The 24,537-nt window shown below is 39.3% G+C and overlaps 2 protein-coding genes across 3 annotated transcripts in view; one reads left to right on the top strand and one right to left on the bottom strand.

Annotated features, from left to right (window-relative positions):
- nlrx1 (NLR family member X1) overlaps positions 1-18,863 on the bottom strand; it is a 48,088-nt gene extending 29,225 nt beyond the window's left edge. For both annotated transcript variants that reach the window (XM_038303010.1, XM_038303011.1), the window contains exons 1-3: positions 18,710-18,863; positions 4,857-4,910; positions 2,512-2,609 (exon numbers count right to left, since the gene is read on the bottom strand). In XM_038303010.1, the coding sequence (XP_038158938.1) occupies positions 2,512-2,609; positions 4,857-4,873 (115 nt within the window). In that variant the 5' untranslated portion in view covers positions 4,874-4,910; positions 18,710-18,863. The remainder of the gene's footprint in view (positions 1-2,511; positions 2,610-4,856; positions 4,911-18,709) is intronic.
- A 3,025-nt stretch (positions 18,864-21,888) lies between these two features.
- The window catches only part of efhd1 (EF-hand domain family, member D1), a 32,264-nt gene continuing 29,615 nt past the window's right edge, over positions 21,889-24,537 (top strand). Inside the window, exon 1 of the mRNA XM_038302999.1 lies at positions 21,889-22,302. Coding sequence (XP_038158927.1) covers positions 22,019-22,302 — 284 coding nt within the window. The 5' untranslated portion in view covers positions 21,889-22,018. The remainder of the gene's footprint in view (positions 22,303-24,537) is intronic.

Below are 24,537 nucleotides of genomic sequence, written 5' to 3'. Positions count from 1 at the left end.
GTAATATTAAGAGAATAAAGTCATAAATTATGAGAATAAAGTTGTATTTTATGACAAGTCCTACAAGAAACACTTTCTTCCCTAAAATGAGGAGGATCATGTAAAGTTATACTTTGGCATCAGTTTGACAAATAAGGAAATCTTTTAGCACCAACATCAAACTGGGCAGGAAGCCAAAGCTGATTAGAGCTCGAAGCTTTCTTTCAGAAACGGGTTGTGGTATGATGACTTCATTCTCGTTATTTTTCAACTTTATTCTCATAATATTGCAACTTTATTCTCGTAATGTTAAGACTTTATTCTTGTTATGTTATGACTTTATTTTCGTATTATTATGACTTTATTCTTGAAATGAAAAGAAAAAAATCTCTAGCCTGGCCCTAATACTCTGTCGTAGCTTTGCCTAAAGACATTCCAGGTAAAAATGGTTGCTGCATTTCTTCAAGGATTTTGCATGTTCTCACCATGCATTCAAATGATCTCTCATGTACTCATCTCCATCTCACAGCCTGAAATACACTCACCGGCCACTTTATTAGGTACACCTGTCCAACTGCTCGTTAACACTTAATTTCTAAGCAGCCAATCACATGGCGGCAACTCAGTGCATTTAGGCATGTAGACATGGTCAAGACAATCTCCTGCAGTTCAAACCGAGCATCAGTATGGGGAAGAAAGATGATTTGAGTGACTTTGAACGTGGCATGATTGTTGGTGCCAGAAGGGCTGGTCTGAGTATTTCAGAAACTGCTGATCTACTGGGATTTTCACGCACAACCATCTCTAGGGTTTACAGAGAATGGTCCGAAAAAGAAAAAACATCCAGTGAGCGGCAGTTCTGTGGGCTGAAATGTCTTGTTGATACCAGAGGCCAGAGGAGAATGGCCAGACTGGTTGGAGCTGATAGAAGGGCAACAGTGACTCAAATAACCACCCGTTACAACCAAGGTGGGCAGAAGAGCATCTCTGAACGCACAGTACGTCGAACTTTGAGGCAGATGGGCTACAGCAGCAGAAGACCACACCGGGTGCCACTCCTTTCAGCTAAGAACAGGAAACTGAGGCTACAATTTGCACAAGCTCATCGAAATTGGACAATAGAAGATTGGAAAAACGTTGCCTGGTCTGATGAGTCTCGATTTCTGCTGCGACATTCGGATGGTAGGGTCAGAATTTGGCGTCTACAACATGAAAGCATGGATCCATCCTGCCTTGTATCAACGGTTCAGGCTGGTGGTGGTGGTGTCATGGTGTGGGGAATATTTTCTTGGCACTCTTTGGGCCCCTTGGTACCAATTGAGCATCGTTGCAACGCCACAGCCTACCTGAGTATTGTTGCTGACCATGTCCATCCCTTTATGACCACAATGTACCCAACTTCTGATGGCTACTTTCAGCAGGATAATGCGCCATGTCATAAAGCTGGAATCATCTCAGACTGGTTTCTTGAACATGACAATGAGTTCACTGTACTCAAATGGCCTCCACAGTCACCAGATCTCAATCCAATAGAGCATCTTTGGGATGTGGTGGAACGGGAGATTTGCATCATGGATGTGCAGCCGACAAATCTGCGGCAACTGTGTGATGCCATCATGTCAATATGGACCAAACTCCCTGAGGAATGCTTCCAGCACCTTGTTGAATCTATGCCACGAAGAATTGAGGCAGTTCTGAAGGCAAAAGGGGGTCCAACCCGTTACTAGCATGGGGTACCTAATAAAGTGGCCGGTGAGTGTATGTCTGTTAGGTTAAAACTTTCCTCTTAACCATTTATGGTCCCGTGTGTATCTGTTGCGCTGTGATGTGTCCGAGTTACATCTCAGTCTCTCGCCCCTTGATATAAATGGATATAAATACCAACCCCCCAGACTCTCTTTCAGTCCCGGACCTCAATGACACATCCTGCTCAGTTATTGTCAGACTGGCACCAAAAAGAAATGTTTAAAGCTTCAGATGTACATTTAAACCTGTATTAACCATAGTTTATACATGGACAAGTTTGAAGAAATGAATAACCTCCACCAGGCGGGGCAGCTGGAGCTTTGCTATAATAAAATCAATTGAGCACCAGACGGCAAGTATAATGGAGAAAGAAATAGAGAACTCAGCAGCTTCAATGACTTTTTTATTTAGAATTTCTAATCAGATTTGACTATTTTATAAACAGTCATTTTGTTTAAATCAGCCAAACAATTAATTTGAGTTTCACAGGCCTGCAGTTTGTGTAGCTTTTAAACATACCCATTTTTTTATGTTCAGAACATGCTGGTTATTAACAATAATTCTACTGTTTCTGTCTGTAGTTACTGTGACGACTCCTTAGTCAATACAGACATTTAAACTAAAGCGCATCTTGTACTTATGTTCTCCGTCTAACTAACTGGAAAATCTGACAGTATTTTTTTCTGTCTGCTGCATTAACTGCCACTGTTTATTTATTGAAGTCTAGTTAAAGTCAGCATGTTGCTGTTATCTTTGTCTAGGAACTAATTAGGAAAAGCAATGAACCTTGATTAGAAGAGATGGAGCTGAAGGTCTTGCAATGACAGCAGGACACTTCTACTCTCCTCTGCCAGCTCCAAGTTCTGGGCAGTTGAATTCTCTGTCTGGAAAAAAAAAAAAACCTTATTGGTTCATTCATGAGAAATGTGAGGTTTCCTCTTAAAGGGGAATGCCGTTTTTTTTTTTTTTTTTTTTTTATATTGGGCCCTTGATTTTACGTTATTCCATCATGTTCTACTCACCCATATGAGTTTTGTGTCATTTGGAGCTGTTCTGAAGATATTCTGTTAGGTTATATCCAGGTAACGTCTTCCTATGGGCAACTAGTTGAAGGCACAAACTGAACTGTTCATAATTTATTCTTTATGGTACGCCAGCATTCATGATATGTAGACGAATCACTGTCCCCTAGACATCCGCGGTTATATTTTTTATATTTATGTTTATATTTATATTTTTTTAAAACAAAGCGGAGTGTGTATGACATCATCCGCGCGCGACGGCTACCATCCATTCATCCTGTCTGCTGAACTGCTGCTAGTTTTCTTCACATGCCTGGAAAATGTCTAGTGCTGCTACCACAGGTGATCTCTCTCTGAAAATGGAATTGAATGATTCAGGTTAGCTAGAATGAATAGAAGGGGTAGAGCGTAGCCGCCTGTGGCCCGGGCTGCCTGTCACTACTCCAGCCCGCATGCGCGGATGACGTCATACACATTCCGCTTTGTTTTAAAAAAATATATCCCTGGATGTCTGGGGGACAGAGATTTGCCTACATGTTCTGAATGCTGGCGTACCATAAAGAATAAATTATGAACAGTGTAGTTTGTGCCTTCAAGTCGTTGCCCATAGGAAGACGTTACTGGGATATAACCTAACGGAATATCTTCAGAACATCTCCAAATGACACAAAACTAATATGGGTGAGTAGAACATGATGGAATAATGTAAAATCAAGGGCCCAATGTAAAAAAAAAAAGGCGTTCCCCTTTAAAGGTTGCTTTGCCCTTTTCGGGTTTGGGTTCCTGGCCCTTTCAGTCAAAAGCAGTGAAGACACCAATATAAGTCTGGACGTTTTAGATTAAAGGTGTAGTGGAGGATGTTCTTCTTCCGGGTGGATTCACAAAATAAAAGGTCCTCTTAAGTATCAATCAGACAGGGATGGAGTAAGGCCATCCTATGTGCTCTTCCCCATTTTGACTTTTGATTGCTGAGTCTGACATAGTGGAAAAATTGCAAATCTTCTTTGGGAAAGTAAGATTGTGTGAGCGATGCAAACAGCCACTTTTAAACAGAGCATGCATGAGGAGAAATGGGCTTGTGCATGCCCTTGCACGCTTTTAATAGGCGTTCCCTCATGGGAGCAGGTACAGGATTGCCCATGTGCATTTTTTTTCACAGTTCACATGCGGGTCTTGTCAAAAATTCTTGTAAATCCTCCACTATACCTTTAAAAATTAGAAGATACAACACCCCACCGTCATTGAATCAAAATGAATAAAAGCAGCAAGATATACAGAGATGTTTTACAAATCAAATACACAGCTTAGGCTTGCTAAGACGGTGCAGTGGATAAGTGCTTTAGTACTCTATTCTAAGTGGTCATGTCTGCATATATGGCAAACAAAAAAGTAAAAACTTCTATCCGTTGAATAAAATAGGGGATCCGAGCCTGGAGCTCCAACTTGTCCATGTCTCTGGAGGAGCACTTGTCCTTAGGTGACACCACCCTTTTGTGGTGCTGGTTGTATCCAACATTATAGAAAAAATATTTCCTTCCTCTCTGGGACAGAACCTTCAAAAGTAGAAAAACACCCAGCTTTTTTTAAACGATTTTAAGTTTGACTGAAAGTTCTGTAATCAGCCTCGTAGACATTAATCACTTTTCGTAGAAATAAGCAGGCAGTTCAGGGTCAGAAGAACCAACAGTGAAAATCGACCACTGAAGATGAAGACAAGGCTGCAGAAATGTAAGCTCACAAGCAGCATCCAACAAGAAAGAGAGCTAGTTTGTTAAAACTGATCATTGTGACAGTAAACCCAAGATGGATCTCAAATCAGCTTCATCTGATGGGGACCAAACAAATAGAATAGCATCATATGTTTTTTATTGGGAGGGAAGCAAGCTGCAGTAAACACATGAGGAGTAAGAGCAGTAGAGTTCTGGTTTTATTTTATTTTCAGAGCAGAATGGTGATAAATTGCATCCATACAAGAATAACTTGACTACTCAAACTATATTTGTAAAATAAGGGAGATGTACAAAGAAAACTTTCAACGTCAATTAATTCTGTCTTTGAATATTTCACAGCTTTATTGAAATTAAAAGTATGTTCATCTTTTTTACTAACCTGAACAGAAGGCTCATTCTTGTGCTGTTCTGTTGCCTTTGGTCAGAAATTGTTCTGCAAAAAGGAAGAAAAAGTAAAGATAAGGCAATAAATCTACCACAAACCAGTAGATTTATTCATTTTGATTATCACTCTGTTTAATCTGGGAGGAGTAAAAGATAAATATATTTTCTCAACTAAATTAGCTGTTTTGCTTGGTAAAAACTCTTAAATCTATCAGATCTTGTTTTGTTTTGTTTTTTTTTACAAATGTTCCTATTTGTAAAACGGTCTTTGGTAATAGTCTGGAGATGCACCAGGAATGAAGGACAGAGATGAGAAATAGGAAATACAAAGAAAGGACAGACCCAGGGTTGCCCCAACCAAAACACGCAGTGTGTTGAGCCTCATGCTTCCGCTGGGGACACATTTGCGCCTGTTAGCGCATATGCGCAATGGATGGGCCATGTTGCCATAATCTGTAATCTGACCGCCAATGCATGTCAGCGCTCATCTGATAGTGATGCACGTGCAGGCGGCCTGCAGAAGATTAGAAAATCAACATGTCCTATTAATGTACTTTATTGTATTGCAGCGAGATATATCCAGGCTTTGAGAGTATGTTCATCTTGGACCTTTCTTAGAGAAGAATTTAGGACCAACCATCTCACCCTGGGTTGTTCCAATGGAAGCAGTCTTTCCTTTTGCAGAGCCTAATCCCATACGGGTTAGTAAAAATGTTGCAACTTGTAGAAAATTTCATTTTTAGTGACGTTTGTATCCCGATTATCTAGAGTCCTTGAGTGTCACATTTATGCAATTGTTGATGGCTGACCTGCTCCAGCACATCTGAAACAAAGGAATGATTAATGTCCAGATCTCTACTTAACAGGCTGACATGTCAGGAGCTCATTTAACCTTTGGTTTCAGGTGTGTTTCAGCAGAGAATCATAAAAAAAGGGGCAGTCAAGGCCCCTATTCCAAAGGTTATTCTTAAAAATCATTGACTGCATGAATTAGTTGTAAAGATTTGATTTAAGTAAACATTCAGTTCTGACTACAAAAATATAAAAAATAGTTCTTCAACAAATCAGAATGATATTTTATGATGCATCAGAAACACGTTTAAGCAATAGCTGTTAAAGAAATACGTTTATGGACTCCTCACCAATAGCAGCTCGGTTTATGGTTAGATCCATCACTTTCTTCTCACTCCCATATTCAAACCATTATTTTCTTTTTTTTTTCTTATTAATTTTAGATTAGTTACAATACAGTACATTAGTTACAAAACAGAACATACATTAAAAGAGGAAAATAAATAAAAAAATAAAAAAATATATATATATCTGATCTGTGATTGAGATCGGCCAATTGGCAGTGATGGGGTGATAGAAGGCCATGTGATCATCGGATAAGACCCGGATGAAAAAGATAAGTGAACTGACACACCAGATTTCTTATTCACAATGAAAAACTATAAGCGACTTATTCAAAACAAGTTGATTAATACAGATCTATGAATAATTCATACAGTTTACGGGGATCAACAAGACATAATACCTTTGTAAACAACACGCAGTAGCTAGGTTTTACTTTAAAATTATCAGTAGTGATGACATCAACATGAAAGTTAAAGATGGAAATAATTAAAAAAAAAACTGATTGGAACGTTCTGATAATCTCCATATCATCAGGGGGTGGGGTATTCTAAAATAAATGGATTAAAAAAGATGACTTAGAGATGTTTTACTATGTTATAAATTAGACTGGGTTTTTTATAAATAGTTTGGTGAGTTTTAATTACCGTAGCAGAATATAAAAGTCACAACAAGTTAAAACTTCAACCTTTGGGAATACTACAGTAGCATCAACGAAATGCAATTTAAGAGTAATTAGAACATTTTCGGAGCAAATATTTAAAGCAAATGATGATATCTTTCAATATAAGCAATATTGATGAAGACTTAATGATTTAATGGTGCTTATAACGCTTCAATATCAGGCCCAGGATCTAAAACTTCACCATTTTTAACTGCGAGCTGATTTAAAGATAGCATTACAGAGGCTATATATTTTGGGGATGGGTAACCATACATTTTAGCGATAAGCAATAATAACACCTGACTTTACTTCAACTACAGCTATGATCAATACTTTAGATGGAATTCTGTAAAAGTTTAACAAACAATCCACTGGTTTTGGTTTCCAAGGTTTGAAGACGTTTCCCCTCCAGGAAGCTTTTACAATTCAAAATGTCTGGATTCACACTGAGTTTGAGGCTTTAGATGGAACTGCACACTTAATACGATAGTTTATTGGATATAACACATATAAGAGGATATTATGTTTCCTGCACATTTTTTTGATCTGGTCAGGGGTCCAGATAGGACAACAAACTATTAACTGGTTCTGGGGATGTTAGAACAGATTTTGCTTTTTTTTTTATATGGAGCACTTTTATTTTTTTGGAGAATATTTTCAATGGAGTATAGCTGGACACTTGGCATAGAGGAGGTGCAGTCGAATTCAGCCTTTTCAGGAACTGTGAATTGCCGAGTTTTGGGAACGCAGCAGCAAGTCAGAGTACAACCCTGTGCTCTGAGCAGATCAACAATTAAATATGAAATTTCCTCTTGAAGGAAGGAACAGCTTTTTTGACTCTCTGCTTCCTTCTGCTTCTATGTGATACTGCTGATGACACAGGTAAAGACTTAACCTTCAGGGGGTGTGGAGACACCTGGGCCCTAAGACTCTAATGGTTCAAAGCTGATGTGCTAACAGAGGGTAACCTGATGGACTGGTCCTAACATCAAACTGTTTTGCATGTTGGAGAGGATCACTGCTCCAAGATGCTTTATCTTCCAAGAACAGTAGGAGGATGGCTCCTGACCAGTTTACCACATATAGATCCACTCACATAGATTTACACACACACATACATTCACTTACTAACACGCCCACACACATGGTTAAGGACTCATAGGACGCACAAGGGTCAGCATGGGAATGATGTTCTCTCATACACTAACATTCAAGGCTACAAAGTCTGACAAGGGAGTTTTAATGGGGGGAATCCACGCCAAGCTGGTTATTCTTAGAGATTAAAGAACTTTTTTCTTTGTCTATTAATTGAATGCTACAATGTATAAAACAGGGTTAAATACTTTCTAAATATCTACAGGTTCCTTGAATGAGATTATATTAGTTGCAGAAATTTGAGCTTATATGAACAAAATAATGAGCTGAAACATCCATAGGATGTTCAGGTTGAATACATTCTGTCATAAAGAACTTTCAACTGCCAGGCATTGAAAGGTAAGATATGTTTAATGTTTTTTGAATATACTTGAAAACAATCTGCTGAATAAGCATACAGTCTACAGATCATTTAAATGTAATGAATTTAATGATGACTTGACTTTAGAGATAAAGTGAAAGTAATTGTGGATAATGTGAGGGACCAAACCTAAATAAGGAGAAAAGGTGTTCAAAATTTCAAAAAGTACTTTCATTTAATACTGTCAAAAATAGTTAACAAAGGCTCAAAAGCAATACAAAATAACTTAAAGAAGAAATAACATGGATCTGGGCCCAAGTGAACTGAGGTTAACTGACCTGCAAAGGCTGCTTAAATAGGGATGGAGTAACCCAAGTCTACCACTTGAGGGAGGCACGACATAACAAAAGGACCAATAAATACAAAATTAACTAAAGCATTCTGTGAAACACATAAAGCAAAACTAGCTTTTACTTAGCAGAAACAATAATAAGTGAGTATTTAAGTGACATAATTAACTAATTAAAAACAACTTGAAACAAGTCTCCCCAATCAGTCTTTTAAAAAAAAAACAAATGGTACGCTCCAGGTTTCCTCCTCCAGCTGGTTTGTATCAGCAGCACCTCAAACAAAAACACAGTGTAAATAAACCATTCAGACAGACATTAACTAAAGTGTGCACCCATTAGAAAATACCTGTATAAAAGAAATAACCAACTTAAACATAAACTGTAATATAATATAAAGAAAGAAAGAAAAAAAAATACTAACATGAGGTGGTGGTGGGAGGATCATCCACCACAGATAAGAATATCTGGTTGAGACCGCACTTAGGTTTGAGGAAATAACGAATTACTCATTAAAGACGCTGCTTATTCTGATAAGAACATTAATTGCACTCTCTGTGTCGGAGGAATGGATCGCTGAACTGAGATAAGAACACTCCATGAGAACCACCACATGGATTCAGCATCTATCTGCCATCGGACAGCATGGAGACCAAAGGGGCTGTGGAGGAGGCCATTCGAGACTCTGATTGATTAATTAGATTGATGAGTGATAGAGACACTGAAAGAATTCATCATCATCAGTGATGTTCATCATTTGCCTTTAACTCGGACCAGGATAGTTATTTGATTTATTTTGATTTTGTTTTGATGAAAATCATGGTTTTTGGTGGCTCCAGACCCACCAAGATCAAGTTTTATGCAACTTTTGCTTTTTTATAGAATGACTCAGTACCTGATTGGTTTAAAGGTTCTTAAATTAGTTGGTAATGATAAATATCAGATTCAAAACTGGGTTTTCTTGCTCAGATTGGCACAGAGTGGGAATTACCTGGGGTCACCCTGGTTTTTACTACCTTTTAGAGAAGGTAGGGTTTTCCGGTGGAGAACGGCCTGTCCTGTGATGTCCCCTACTGTGACTGAATGATTGGTAAATTGGGATGGATGGTTTATCCATGATGAGCGGTCACATTTAGGAGGCCTCCAAGTGGGAGTGAGAGTAGATGAATTTGGCCTTATTACATTTTTACCTAGTCTAAGGCAAATGAAAATAATGTGTGCATAGGAAACTAAAACAGCATAACTTGAATTAGATTAAAATCAATTCAATTCAATTTATTTCTATAGCGCCAATTCACAACACATGTCATCTCAAGGCACTTTACAGTTCAACCAGATCATCCAGTCAGATTGATTGAAAGTTTTCTATCTCAGGAAAACCATTTGATTGCATCGACTCATTAACTGAAATCCAATCCCTCACACTAAGCATGCTTGTAGCGACAGTGGAGAGGAAAAACTCCCTTTTAACAGGAAGAAACCTCCATCATAACCAGGCTCAGTGTGAGCGGCCATCTGCTGAGGCAGACTGTGGTTCAAGGAGACAGAAGCAGAGATACAAAAAGCAGCTGTAAAAGGCGGCCCCTTCCAGGAAACACACAGCCAGGCAGACGAGCTCAGAGCCAGCTCCCATCTCAGAGGACAAAGAGAGCACATCCAGCCAGTCACAGTCGGAGAAACAGGACTACACTGAAAAACAGGCCGATCTCCAACATCTATAAACAAGGGTGTTGATGGAAGCAGCACAGCTGATGTTTCTTTCCAGGATGGCGCCACAGCCAAACAGGAACAGATGGGGCAAAGCTACTCTGATCAAACCCAAATTGTAGTTAAATGCTGAAACTGTGGTACTGAGTGACAACATTCGGTCTGTGAAGTTTTGATTGTGATTATTTTTGATCGCTGATTAATGATATATCCTCAGGGCAACTGTTGATTGTTTATTCCATGATTTTATGATGTTGAAAGAAACAGCACTTAAAGTTTTCTTCTATGATTAAGTATCCTGGCCATGAGCAGACATTAATGAGTTTGTTTAAAGGTGACATTGAAAACATCACATTTTCAGGGAGAATGGCTGGGATAATTATCATTGAAGATGTGTGAGTTTATCACAGCCTGGTATGTGCTGCCTGTTGCGCGTCAGAACTGACGTTTTAATCTAATTAGGACAATTCCTCTGTCTGGATATACAGTTAGAATCTTCATTTTGTACGTGGCAAAGATTTGGAAATGAAATGAGAGCGGTGTCCTATTTTGATAAGGCTGGAGCCACGGATGTCTCCTCATCTGCTGATGTTTATGATGTAAAATGTGATGATGTGGCAGACTGGAGATGTATAAAATGCCTTTTTAACTGTTAATCGGGGCCACTTCCTGAGAGGTGAGCCCAGAGGTGAGCAGCTGCCATTATGTAACCCTAAGCAATTTCTATGATCCAAGTAAGATTGCAATTTCTATCAGAATCTGTTGTCAGGTCTCCTGGTTATTTAATATATATTAGTTATGAAGTGTTATTTAAAGATAGAGCATCAGGGTGCACACATGGAGCCATCTTTAATACCAGGAAACCAGGAAGAAGCACTATTCCAAAAAAAATTAAATAAATAAAAAATAAAAAACAAGGCTAGGCTGCTGGGTGTTGCCCAGCAAATAGCCTACTACGGTAGTTAACTACCCATTACTTCCTGACTAATTACCTAGGTGCACTCTTGTGATTTATCAAACATTTGTACCTTATTGTAAAGTGTTATCCAAGTGATCAACAGTATCAAACACTGAACCAAGGTCCAATAATATCAGGACTGTGGTTCTTCCAGTCTGGATTTCTATAGATGTCATTGAGCACCTTAATCATGGCAGTCTTTGTACTGTGGTTGATATGGAAAACTGACTGGAAGGCATCAAAGCAGCTGGACATTGCTATGAAGGTATTTAACTGTGGAAATACAAATTTTTCAATAATCTCGCTTAACAAGGGGAGATTAGAGATGTGCCTATAGTTTTGCAGGATTCATTTGTCCAAGCTTCTATTTTTAACAGTAGTTTGATAATTGCTGTTTTTAGGGCTTGGGAGAAAACTCCGGCATGATGGATGTGTTTATGATTTGAATCAAGTTAGCCTCTAAAACAGGCAAAACCTTCTTAATAGAACCTGCTGGTAAAACATCAAGAAAGCAGGAAAAGGAGCTTAGCTGGTGAAGAGTCTCTTATTTATTTATAAACCCCTTGAGAATAACCATCTCATTTTCAAAGGGGTATGGTGCAAACTACAGGATGAGCTAAAAGGAATTATGTAAACAGTGAGAAATTCAGGATAACTAAGATGGATACGTTTAAAAATAACAATACATTGAGGTGCAAGTGAATAGTGGCTGCATTGTTTTGATATATAATATCACTGTAATAAAGGATGGGAAGAAGCAATGTGTGAAATTATTTTTTCACAACAGAGAAGCTGTAACAAGTTATAAAAGTCATTTTTAGGGATAAGAAATTTAATTAATAATCGTTTGTATATGGGAGAGAGATGAAAGTGCTGCTACTATTGGTAAGGAGTCCATAAATTCATTTCTTTAACAGGTATTGCTTAAACATGTTTCTAATGCATCATAAAATATGATCCCTATTTGTTGAAGAATTATTTTTATATGATTGTAGCCAGAGCTGAATGTTTACTTAAATCAAATCTTTACAAATAATTCATTCAGTCAAAGATGTTTGAGAATAACCTTTGGAATAGGGGCCTTGACTGCTCCTTTTTTTATGCTGACATGTCAGCCTGTTAAGTAGAGATCTGGACATTAATCATTCCTTTGTTTTAGATGTGCTGGAGCAGGTGAGCCATCAACAACTGCATAAAAGTGGCACTCAAGGACTCTAGAAAATTGGGATATAAATGTCGATAAAAATGACATTTTCTACAAGTTGCAACATTTTTACTAACCCGTATGGGATTAGGCTCTGCAAAAGGAAAGGGTGCTTCCACTGGAACAACCCAGGGTGAGATGGTTGGTCCTAAATTCTTCTCTAAGAAAGGTCCAAGATGAACATACTCCCAAGCCTGGATGTATCTCGCTGCAATATAAAAAAGTACATTCATAGGACTTTATTCATACGCAGAGGAATAAACTAACCTGATCATCAAGTCCTGATTTAAATTTAGTAATTTAATATCCTGAATGCAGACAAAACAGAAGTTATAATATTTGGACCAGAGTCTTTGAAAAAGAAGCTGATTATTCAGTCACTTCATTTGGATGAGATTAAACTGATAATAAAGTAAAAAAATCTTGGTGTTATTTTGATCAGGACCTGTTATTTAAATCCCACATCAAAGAGGTTTCTAGAATTTCCTTCTTTCATTTGCAGAATATTGCAAAAAAATTAGAAATCTCCTGTCCAGGGGTGATGCTGAGAAACTAGTCCATGCATTTGTTACTTCAAGGCTGGACTATTGTAATTCTTTACTATCAGAAGTCCACAAAATGTATTTAAAAGCCTTCAGCTGATCCTGTGGGACCAACTACCAGTTTTAGTCCGTGAGGCAGACACCCTGTCTACTTTTAAGGCTAGGCTTAAAACTTTCCTTTTTGATAAAGCTTATAGTTAGAGTGGTTCAGGTTATCCTGAGCTATCTCTATAGTTATGCTGCTATAGGCTTAGACTGCTGGAGGACATAGAGACCCCCATTTCAGCATTCTGCTTCATTCTATCTCTATTCTCCCACTCTGCAGAATCTGATAGTTAAATCTCTAACGTTCTGCTCTCTCTGCTTTTTCTCATAGTAGCTTCATCTGGTCTGTTCCTGTTTGGCTGTGACTCCATCCTGGAGAGAAATATCAGGATGTGACTAACTGGATGTGCTCTCTTCATCCTCTGACATGGGAGCTGGCACAGATCTTGTCTGCCTGGCTGTGTGTTTCCTGGACGGGGCCGCCTATGGAACTGGTTGAAAGTTGCCTTTTGTATCTATGTTTCTTTTTCTATGTCTGCTTCTGTCTCCTTGAACCCCAGTCGGCCTCAGCAGATGACCGCTCACACTGAGCCTGGTTATGCTGGAGGTTTCTTCCTGTTAAAAGGGAGCTTTTCCTCTCCACTGTCGCTACAAGCATGCTTAGTGTGAGGGATTGCTGAAGAGTCAATGAGTCGATGCAATCGACTGGATTTCCCTGGGTAGAAAACTTTAAATCAATCTGACTTGATGATCTGGTTAAATTGTCTCTATAAAGTGACCTGAGATGACATGATGTGAATCGGAGGAATAGAAATAAACTAAAACTGAATTTAGTGAACAAAAAGGTTTTTGATCACAGCTGACATATTGAACCTTAGTCCTAAGTCAGTCTGGAGGACAATGTAAAGGTTTATTCCTGAGAGAAGATTAAAAAATGGTGAATGTGTCCTCCTCTCCCAAATAACTCATACTAATGATTTAAAAACATTTTTTTATCACAACTTGCAAGAGGCGCTATGTATCCAGGCATGATAAGATGATGAGTCTGAGGAAATTCAGGTGCAACAGTGGGAAAAACAAGCAGAGAGAGAAGAGGAAATGCATATTCAGAACATGAAGTAACATGAAAACATTGGAAAAATAATGATATAGATCTCTATCTGTAGAATGGGTCTGTTTTATGTGTTGTTTTTTTCAATTTAGAAGGCCCCCTGCCTGTCTTTGCCCAGGGCCCCAAAAAAACAATTTAATTACTTACTTTATTTGTATTTTTTTAAGCGCAGGGCTATCTTAAATAGGTTTTTGTACATGACTAAAGGGATACACGGGCCTTGAGGTAGTTTAAAGTTTATTTTTAATACAAAACTAAAGGGATAAACTTAAATCTGACATCTTGCGCATGAGTATTGACTATGGGTATGCTGGTCTGACAGAACACTGTCCTATACATTTGTATTGCAGAGGAGCTATTGTGCATGTACAACTTTTAACGAGAATCAACAGGTTAACATTCTTGCACCTAGGGCGGAAATACGTCACCAATCCGATGAAATGAAATAAAATTTTACTCATCATCAAGGATTAACCCTTTATAGGGCACTCAGTGAAATGCTTTGAAGTAGGGCTGCAACAACGAATGGATAAAATCGATAAAAATCGACTTTTAAAAGCGTTGGCAACGAATTTCATCATCGATTAGTTGTGTCGCGCGATTATTGCGTCATCCGCCGCGCCGTCATCACTGCCACTTGACTGAAAGAGGAAGAAAAAAAATATGGCAGAGCGAGTCAGCGCCGCAGGTGCAGTGTTGCCAACTCAGCGACTTTTCAGACCCCTCCAGCGACTATTTTTCAAAAAAGCGACTAGCGACAAATCTGGCGACTTTTTTCGGTGTCACTGGCGGCTTTTGGAGACTCTTAGTGAAAGCATGTATCATTCCTACTCTGCCGTGGGGCGCCTCCCCCACCCCAACCGTGTTTTCCCGCAGGAGTCCCTCTCAGGGCTGCAGTCAGAGCCTCAGCGTCCAGACTGCAAATGAAGCGCGCATGCACCGGGATTGACGGCGCAAATTGATCACAATAATTAAAATACCCTGCGCTTTGTAAAGCGAAAAAAGTGATAACATGCAACTTTTTTCAAAAGAAATTAACATGGCACGGAACCACCATGTTTGTTTGGTTTTAAAGTGGGGAAACGTAACGTTAGTTTCTCAGGTAGCTCATCTGATGCTTTCCTTACCGTGTTAGTAGGTTACAGACAGAGATAAGGTTGGCTACTTATTTTACTTTTAATTTCATTTGAATTAGCTTAAGCAGCGTTTATATTTTCTTTATAAATAAATTAACTTGCAAATTATGAGGGCAAGGCTTTTAAAGTTTAAATTTTCTGGCAAAGATAAAGTAAAGAAGATCCTGCAATTTATGGAAGTAAAGCAGAATAAAATCCAGCAAGATCAGTAATATGTCAATTAATTATCTGCCACATTCCCATGTAAATATCTGTCTTTGGAGGATGTGTTTTTTAGCACCCCTAGTTCTCTCATTTTTATTCCAAATACAATTTATAATTTGAATCACAGGGCTATTTTGATCTCTATGGTTCAGTATTTTCTCAAGTAGCAACTTTAACTGCTATACTTTCCTGTCTTAAAAGGCAGAACTCTATTAGTCTAAAAAAAACTCATTTGTTGAAATGGGGGGGCCTGTTGTTTGAACCCCTTAGGGGCTTTTAAAAACAAAAATGTCTTTTTTTGCGCTTTATGAAACAAAGTAGCCTATATTTTGTGGATGTACAGCTACATTTCTCATGTAAGTTTGCGTAGTTTTAACACAAACATTTATTTTTCATATTGCACCAGTACAATTAATGAGAAACCTGTACTTGTGTGCTTGTTTGTTCTGTCTAAAATGTTTATTTTGGAATAAAGAGGTTAATATAAAAAAAATTTTTGTCCGATTCATCGATTAATCGAAAAAATAATCGTCCGATTCATCGATTTTTAAAATAATCGTTAGTTGCAGCCCTACTTTGAAGATTAAAATTTGAAGTCAATAGTGTTATTGGAATCCAGGACACGACCTTATTACATTTGTAACATAAAAAAATATGGATATTTTTATGGCAAAAAGTTAATGTCAATGTAATAACAAGAAACGCCAACTTGCCCGAATATATGTACACTACTCAAAAACATTAAAGGAACACTTTGTAATCAGAGTACAGCATCAAGTTAATTAAACTTGTGGGATATTGATTTGGTCAGGTCAGTAGCAGAGGGGGTTGTTAATCAGTTTCAGCTGCTTTGGCGTTAATGAAATTAACAACAGGTGCACTAGAGGGGCAACAACGAGACGACCATCAAAACAGGAGTGTGTATGACGTCATCTGCGCGCCGGACTGAAGTCGTAACAGCTTGAAGCATGCCAATGATTTGACCCTTCTCAAACAGACTAACGTCTTTTCCACGACCACGGGATGTGTCTTTCCACATGGTTGTTTAGGAAATGAGAAGCAAGTCATTGCACCAGTTAAGGTTAAATAACTATTTGCTTTAGGCTTGTCCCGATCTGATCCACGTATCGGATCGGGACGCAGATATTGGCAAAAAAATGCGTATCGGCAAAGCATGTGAAATGCCGATCCAGACTGCCGATCCAGTTTTTAAAAAAAAATCCGGTCCGTATTTTCCAGTTTCGCCGATTGATACGATCCATTCCACTATTTTGCGCCAGTGTTCCCCTGTTTTGCATTTTTATTAAAACTTACAGTAATACTTGCACCTTTAACTGTTTACGGTTTTACTGCTCACTGTGAAATTTCAGATTGCTATTCATAATTTTGTCCAGTTTGTGTTTATCTCTTAATAAACAGGTAAGTTTGTTGTTACCAAGCATTGTGTTTTATTCAATCTCACCTAATTTAGCTGGCTAGATGTTATCAAGAGTACTAAAACCCTTTTCAACATGAGTCTTACAACTAAGGCTAAATACTTTAACTTAAACTTAAATACATGCTCGGATAGGCTGGTATCGGCCAGTATCGGTATCGGATCGGAAGTCCAAAAACAATATCGGTATCGGATCGGAAGTGCGAAAACCTGGATCGGGACATCTCTAATTTGCTTAGTTGAATCCAAGTGGCGACTTTTTTTTTTTTTTGGGGCCATATATACACTATATTGCCAAAAGTATTTGCTCACCCATCCAAATTATTGGAATCAGGTGTTCCAATCACTTCCATGGCCACAGGTGTATAAATTCAAGCACCTAGGCATGCAGACTGTTTTTACAAACATTTGTGAAAGAATGGGTCGCTCTCAGGAGCTCAGTGAATTCCAGCGTGGAACTGTGATAGGATGCCACCTGTGCAACAAATCCAGTCGTGAAATTTCCTCGCTCCTAAATATTCCACAGTCAACTGTCAGCTGTATTATAAGAAAATGGAAGTGTTTGGGAACGACAGCAACTCAGCCACGAAGTGGTAGGCCACGTAAACTGACGGAGCGGGGTCAGCGGATGCTGACGCGCATAGTGCGAAGAGGTCGCCAACTTTCTGCAGAGTCAATCACTACAGACCTCCAAACTTCATGTGGCCTTCAGATTAGCTCAAGAACAGTGCGCAGAGAGCTTCATGGAATGGGTTTCCATGGTCGAGCAGCTGCATCCAAGCCATACATCACCAAGTGCAATGCAAAGCGTCGGATGCGGTGGTGTAAAGCACGCCGCCACTGGACTCTAGAGCAGTGGAGACGCGTTCTCTGGAGTGACGAATCGCGCTTCTCCATCTGGCAATCTGATGGACGGGTCTGGGTTTGGCGGTTGCCAGGAGAACGGTACTTGTCTGACTGCATTGTGCCAAGTGTAAAGTTTGGTGGAGGGGGGATTATGGTGTGGGGTTGTTTTTCAGGAGCTGGGCTTGGCCCCTTAGTTCCAGTGAAAGGAACTCTGAATGCTTCAGCATACCAAGACATTTTGGACAATTCCATGCTCCCAACTTTGTGGGAACAGTTTGGAGCTGGCCCCTTCCTCTTCCAACATGACTGTGCACCAGTGCACAAAGCAAGGTCCATAAAGACATGGATGACAGAGTCTGGTGTGGATGAACTTGACTGGCCTGCACAGAGTCCTGACCTCAACCCGATAGAACACCTTTGGGATGAATTAGAGCGGAGACTGAGAGCCAGGCCTTCTCGTCCAACATCAGTGTGCGACCTCACAAATGCGCTTCTGGAAGAATGGTCAAAAATTCCCATAAACACACTCCTAAACCTTGTGGACAGCCTTCCCAGAAGAGTTGAAGCTGTTCTAGCTGCAAAGGGTGGACCAACGTCATATTGAACCCTATGGATTAGGAACGGGATGTCACTTAAGCTCATATGTGAGTCAAGGCAGGTGAGCAAATACTTTTGGCAATATAGTGTATATATATATATATATATATATATATATATATATATATATATATATATATATATACACACACATTTAAATATTCAAAATGTTAATATTATTCACAGAGCACAGTTCAGTTTTTTAATATGGGCCATCAAGTCAATTTTGCTTGGGGCCCCAAAATTCGATGAGACGGCCGTGAAGGCCTCCTGCCTGGACAGACAGCTCCTGGTGCCCGCTGCTCAGCCCCTCTATCCTCTGATCCTATATTCGCCCCTGTAGACTCGGCCTGTGAAGGAATGTTCTAATAACGGTCCTACTGGTGAGCCAGTAACCAGCAGGTCCGCCGGGTTCACACATTTACCAGCCAAGCAGAGGTCCGCAGTGAAACCAGAACTTACCGGTTTGGCTCGGTGCGTCAGGTCGGGGTTAGCGGTCCGGTCGGTCCGGTCGGTCCCGGCTGCAGGGGGAGCGACCTTGTTCTGGGAGCTTTTGTTGCTGTCTGAGGCAAACAGGAAGCGTTGCTCTGCTAAACTGTTTTTTTTTTCATCTTAAATCTTTATTGACAGTAACAGTACAAACCAAATAACCGCTGAACGCTCTCCACAAACAATCACTGAAATACAAATAAAACCATCAATCAGTTTGAAGAAACGGGCTGTTAACGATCAGGCAGGAATCTAATAGCTGAATATTAAATAATTATAACAAGTTATTTCGTTTGTTTGTCCGTTTTTAGGAAGCCCGTTTCCGCCACCTAATGGTACATCAAATGTCATAATTATTAGATTTAAAATCATGATAAGGGGATTTAAAATAAAAAGATACGCTACAAAGTCATAATTTCTACATTCAAAGTATATCTTAACAATGACTTTAGAGCTCATGGTTATAAGTTCGAAAGTCAAAATTAAATCTCATATTTATGACATATTTTGTTTTCAAGTGGCGAATATAGGCTTCAACAGCTCAATTCTATTCAGTTAATTTATATAGCGCCAATTCACATTATGTCATCTCAAGGCACTTTCCAGTTCACCAGATCATCCAGTCAGATTGATTTTCTATCTGAGGAAAACCAGTTGATTGCATCGACTCATTGACTCAAATATCATGCAGGTTCAGGTTATTTGTGTGTGTGTGTGTCTGTGTGTGTGTGTGTGTGGGGTCCCACACAAGCCCTTTCATTAAACACTACTGTCTGTAACTGTCCATTCCATCCACCACATCTTCAGTTATATATATATGTATATAACAGTGTCTCAGGGAGCAATTGACAGCAGCACACACAAGCACCAGATAAGAGGAAATTCCTGTTTCTGATCCTCCCTACACATAAAAAATAAAAAGATAAAGTCTCCCTGTCTGGCGCTGTTCCTTATTCTAAACACAGCTGCCTCATGTTATGTACATTACCTGATGACAGTACCAGAATGTGGCTGCTCAGTGGCGCAGTGCCTTGCAGCAAGAAGGTTCTGGGTTCGATTCTCGGTACTCCGGCTTCCTCCCACAGTCCAAAAACATCACTGTTAGGTTAATTGGCTTCTTTACAGTCCCGTTAGGTATGAGTGTGTGTGTGAATGGTTGTTTGTCTCTGTGTTGCTGTGGACTGGCAACCTGTCCAGGGCGTACCCCACCTCTCGCCCATTGACAGCTGGAGAAAGGCACCAGCACCACTTGTCACCCGGGTTGGGATAAGCGTGCTAGAAGATGGATGGATGGTACCAGGATGTGATTCTCACAATGGATTTATGAATTCCTCTGTTATATTATTTAGATATGAAATATAATGTTTCATGATTCACACCATCAACAGCTTTAATTTTAGTGCAATGAATTCTGAAATGTGTTTGTTTTACATTTCTACATATCTTGGGGCATAGAGCTTGGAATCCTGAGGTTGTGATTTCGAAACCCAATCCCACAGACTGCCACTCTGGGTCTCTGAGCAAAGACCCTTAACCCCTCACTGCTCCCCGGGTGCCTCACAATGGCAGCCCACTGCTCCCCAAGGGGATGGCTTAATGTGGAGGTAAATTTTTTCCAATGTGAGATCAATAAACTTCAATTATTATCATCTATTATCTCATAGGACACAAAAATGCAAATATCTACCATATTTAGATTTAAACTTAGATTGACTATCAAAGTGAAGGGGAAATTTTTTTGTCTTATTCTTTTATACTGCCTATTTACAATAAGTTTCTTCTTAGGACCCTTAAAAAAGCCATACTGATTTAAACCTCAATAAACTATATATAGAGTCAGTTCAATACGATAATATATGGACTGATAGTCCTCTGGCTTGGAGCTCGTCTGCCTGGCTGTGTGTTTCCTTGACGGCGGCGCCTTTTACAGCTGCTTTTTGTATCTCTGCTTCTGTCTCCTTGAACCCCAGTTGGTCTCGGCAAATGGCCGATTACACTGAGCCTGGTTCTGCTGGAGGTTTCTTCCTGTCGCTACATTCATGCTTAGTGAGAGGGATTGCCTTCGAGTCAATAAGTCGATGGAATCAACTGGTCTTCCTTAGATAAAAAACTGTGAATCAATCTGACTGGATGATCTGGTGAACTGCAAGTGCCTTTAGCGGACATGTGTTGTGAATTGGTATATATATCCTATAGTATAGTATGTTGCGTAACATTAGTCTGGCTATCTCGTACTGACTGGAAGACATTGACTGAGTTAGCCATTGACATTGTGTTTAACATAAGAAAATAGAAAGTAGAGTAAATAGAAAATAATTCACTGTGAAATGTCAATGTAGTAATTCTTTATTAAGTATTATTAAGTATATATATATATATATATATGTATATATATATATATATATATATATATATATATATATATATATATATATATATATATATATATATATATATATATATATATATATATATATATATACTTAATAATCAGTTTAGCAGTTTTGGCACATTTCTATTATTACGCCATATTAACACAATAATTTTGTTGTGATGACTTGTATAATATGTTATATTACATGATTTAGAGACTTTCTAAATACGACACAATGTGATGTACCTGTTTTGTATTATAAGTTATCTGTTTTGAATTATAAGTAATCTACTGATGGTATGAAACACTAAATATGTGTCAAAGTGATGAATTTATCTTTATTTTAAAGTCTTCAGGCCCCCTGAAAATGAGAACAACATGGTTGTTTTCGATGCTGTAGCGCACAGATTGTTTACATTGAGACCCGTCTAACTAGGGAGTACCAATATGGCGGCCGTTGGCTTCACTTGGACCCCGTACTACCAACGAGCAATCAGCAATCCGGTGAACAAATAGAGATCAATGCTATCAACGCAGTATCAATAGTTTGACAGTATGTTCATGAGTGGATCCTAATAGCGCCCTCTAGTGTCACAACAATAGTGAGAATTGGTATGACAGTTGAGGCAGCGGTGCATTCTGGGTAAAGTAGTTTGAGTTAATCCTGTGAAGAACACCTGCGGTCTGATTGTAATAAACATAACATGGGATCTGATGGGTTACATGTCCTGGTCAAATAGAGAGACAAGGAGAGATATCTGAACAAATAAGATATGATTTATTGGACATCATGCGCCTCTTATTGTGAAGTCTTGCAGGAAGTAGGTTTGGTCCGGAGTTGAAAACCGGCAGAACTGTGTGACTCCATTTTAATTGACTGTTTCCCTGAGAGACGTTGGACCTTCAGCATGGCATCAGACGAGCTCGCTAAGAAGCTGCAGTCGCGGCTGGCAGCTGCAGAGGAGGCCGAACAGAATCCCGAGTCCGAACAGATTCCGGTACCAGCCCAGTCCCACGAACCGGACCATGCCTGTGGAGATACGCCGTCCGAGCTGGCCACCAAACTCAACCGGAGACTGGACATCAACGACGGGCACGCTCCTCCTCGGTCCTCCCGTGTGTTTAACCCCTACACTGAGTTTAAAGAGTTCTCCCGCAAACAGATTAAAGACATGGAGGCGATGTTCAAACGGTAAGAAACCATGTTTGTGATTCCTGCTAAACGCTCCGATGTTCCCAGAGCTGGATGGATGGATCCCAGCCAGAGATGATCGGGATTCATCACGGCGCTTGTTCATTCAGGGTGACTCACTGAGGGCCCACTCCTCTCCCCTCCCTGCCCGCTAACTGCATTCCTCTCTAACGAGGACGCAGGAATTTCCTTGTTCAGACCTGGGAAAATAACGCCCCTTGCAGCGGGATAGGTGCTTCCCTCCCACCGCGAACTCCCAATCCAATATGGCGGCCTGGCCCATTGGTGGGAGCTGTAGGAGGAATAATTTGTTCTCATTTTGAACCTTTCATTGCAAAAAATTGAAATCTAAAGAAGCCATTTTTATCTTGAATTGAGGAGGAAAGTGAGACGCTTTGCCAATAAACGAGACAATTTACATTTAAAATAAATAATAAATACTGCATTGTCTTATTTCAGGTGGATATGATCTTTTTATTTCTTTAAGAGTAAAAAATATTTATTCCATTGGCAAATCATCTTTTTTACTTCCTCAAATGAAGTTTGAATACATTTAATTTAAGAATGTTTTACTTATTTTTATATTGTTTTTTGCAGTGTTCAGTCTTTGAGAAGAAATGCAATAAAAAATGTTGATTTGATACAAAATGAAACAAAGTACTAGTAAAGCATTCCCTAATCTTTGAGGTTTTTTTAGTTTATTATCAGTGATAATGTGCGCATTAATCATAAGACCAGGCAACACCGGTGTTATGCCCAAAAGTGCATGCCTGCCGAAATATGCATCCCCAGTCGCGGGAGCGCGCCTCGCTCTGTTGAACTGCATATCGACGAGGAAAACGGATTAAAATATGTTCAATGGAGCTTAGGTTCTTATATTAATGATATAAAAACGTTTAAAAATACCTCTCGTGGGAAAAAAGTTGTGGTTATTTGGCAGATTAATTTACAAAAGTATGGATTTTTTGAACAACATTAAATCCAAAGATTTTGACCATGGTACGGCTGATTTATTTGTTGTGGTCTCTTGCTATTTACACACAACACTAAACCGTGATAGCCGAAGTGAGTTTTGAGTTTGCAAAGCTTTTTCTTAAGTGGAAAATCAAACGCGCACCTACAAAGCACAGCGTTCACAGACCAGTGAGATGCGTTCGCTGCGCGTCAGAAAGCTATGGTGCATTCAGGAGCATTAGAAGATTTTAAACTTACAAGAATGAGGCATAAAACAGAACTGTATTTTTACTGAACTGTATTGTATTTTTTTGTTTGTTTGTTTATGCACATCTGCTAGCTTTTTATTCTAAAAAATCTATAATATTACAGCAGCAATTTATCAATGTTTTTCAAAATCCTGTTTAAAAGCTCCAAATGGGGCTTCAGATCATATGAAGCAACAATTGCACTGTCATTGTTTTACAGGGCAGTATTTGCATTTGCTGATCCTTGTACTTAATTACTGATGAATATACAGGAATACAGATGTACAAGTGTCAACTCCTCTGAGATAGCAGGGGATGGAATTTTTGGCAAGGACCTGCCAAAAAATGCATCCCCCTTGTTTTTAACTTAAAGATTGTCCCACACACATGAAATTCACACTGGTAGCTCAGCACACATGTGGAAGCAGGTAGAAATTGAAACATCAGCTACAAATCTATATTTCTGGAAAAAAGCAGGGGATGCATTTTTTGGCAAGGACCTGCCAAAAAATGCATCCCCCTTGTTTTTAACCCAAAGATTGTCCCACACACATGAAACTCACACTGGTAGCTCAGCACACACGTGGAAGCAGGTAGAAATTGAAACATCAGCTACAAATCTATATTTCTGGAAAAAAGCAGGGGATGCATTTTTTGGCAGGTCCTTAGGTTAAAAACAAGGGGGATGCATTTTTTGGCAGGTCCTTGCCAAAAATTGCATCCCCTGCTTTTTTCCAGAAATATAGATTTGTAGCTGATGTTTCAATTTCTTCCTGCTTCCACATGTGTGCTGAGCTACCAGTGTGAATTTCATGTGTGTGGGACAATTTTTAAGTTAAAAACAAGGGGGATGCATTTTTTGGCAGGTCCTTAGGTTAAAAACAAGGGGGATGCATTTTTTGGCAGGTCTTTGCCAAATATTGCATCCCCTGCTTTTTTCCAGAAATATACACTTGTAGCTGATGTGACAAATTCTACCTGCTTCCACATGTGTGCTGAGCTACCAGTGTGAATTTCATGTGTGTGGGACAAT

This window comes from Cyprinodon tularosa, unplaced genomic scaffold (assembly GCF_016077235.1).
Source record: "Cyprinodon tularosa strain WSP-4 unplaced genomic scaffold, ASM1607723v1 ctg500, whole genome shotgun sequence".
Taxonomy (NCBI): domain Eukaryota; kingdom Metazoa; phylum Chordata; class Actinopteri; order Cyprinodontiformes; family Cyprinodontidae; genus Cyprinodon; species Cyprinodon tularosa.
This window is presented reverse-complemented; position numbering and strand designations above follow the sequence as displayed.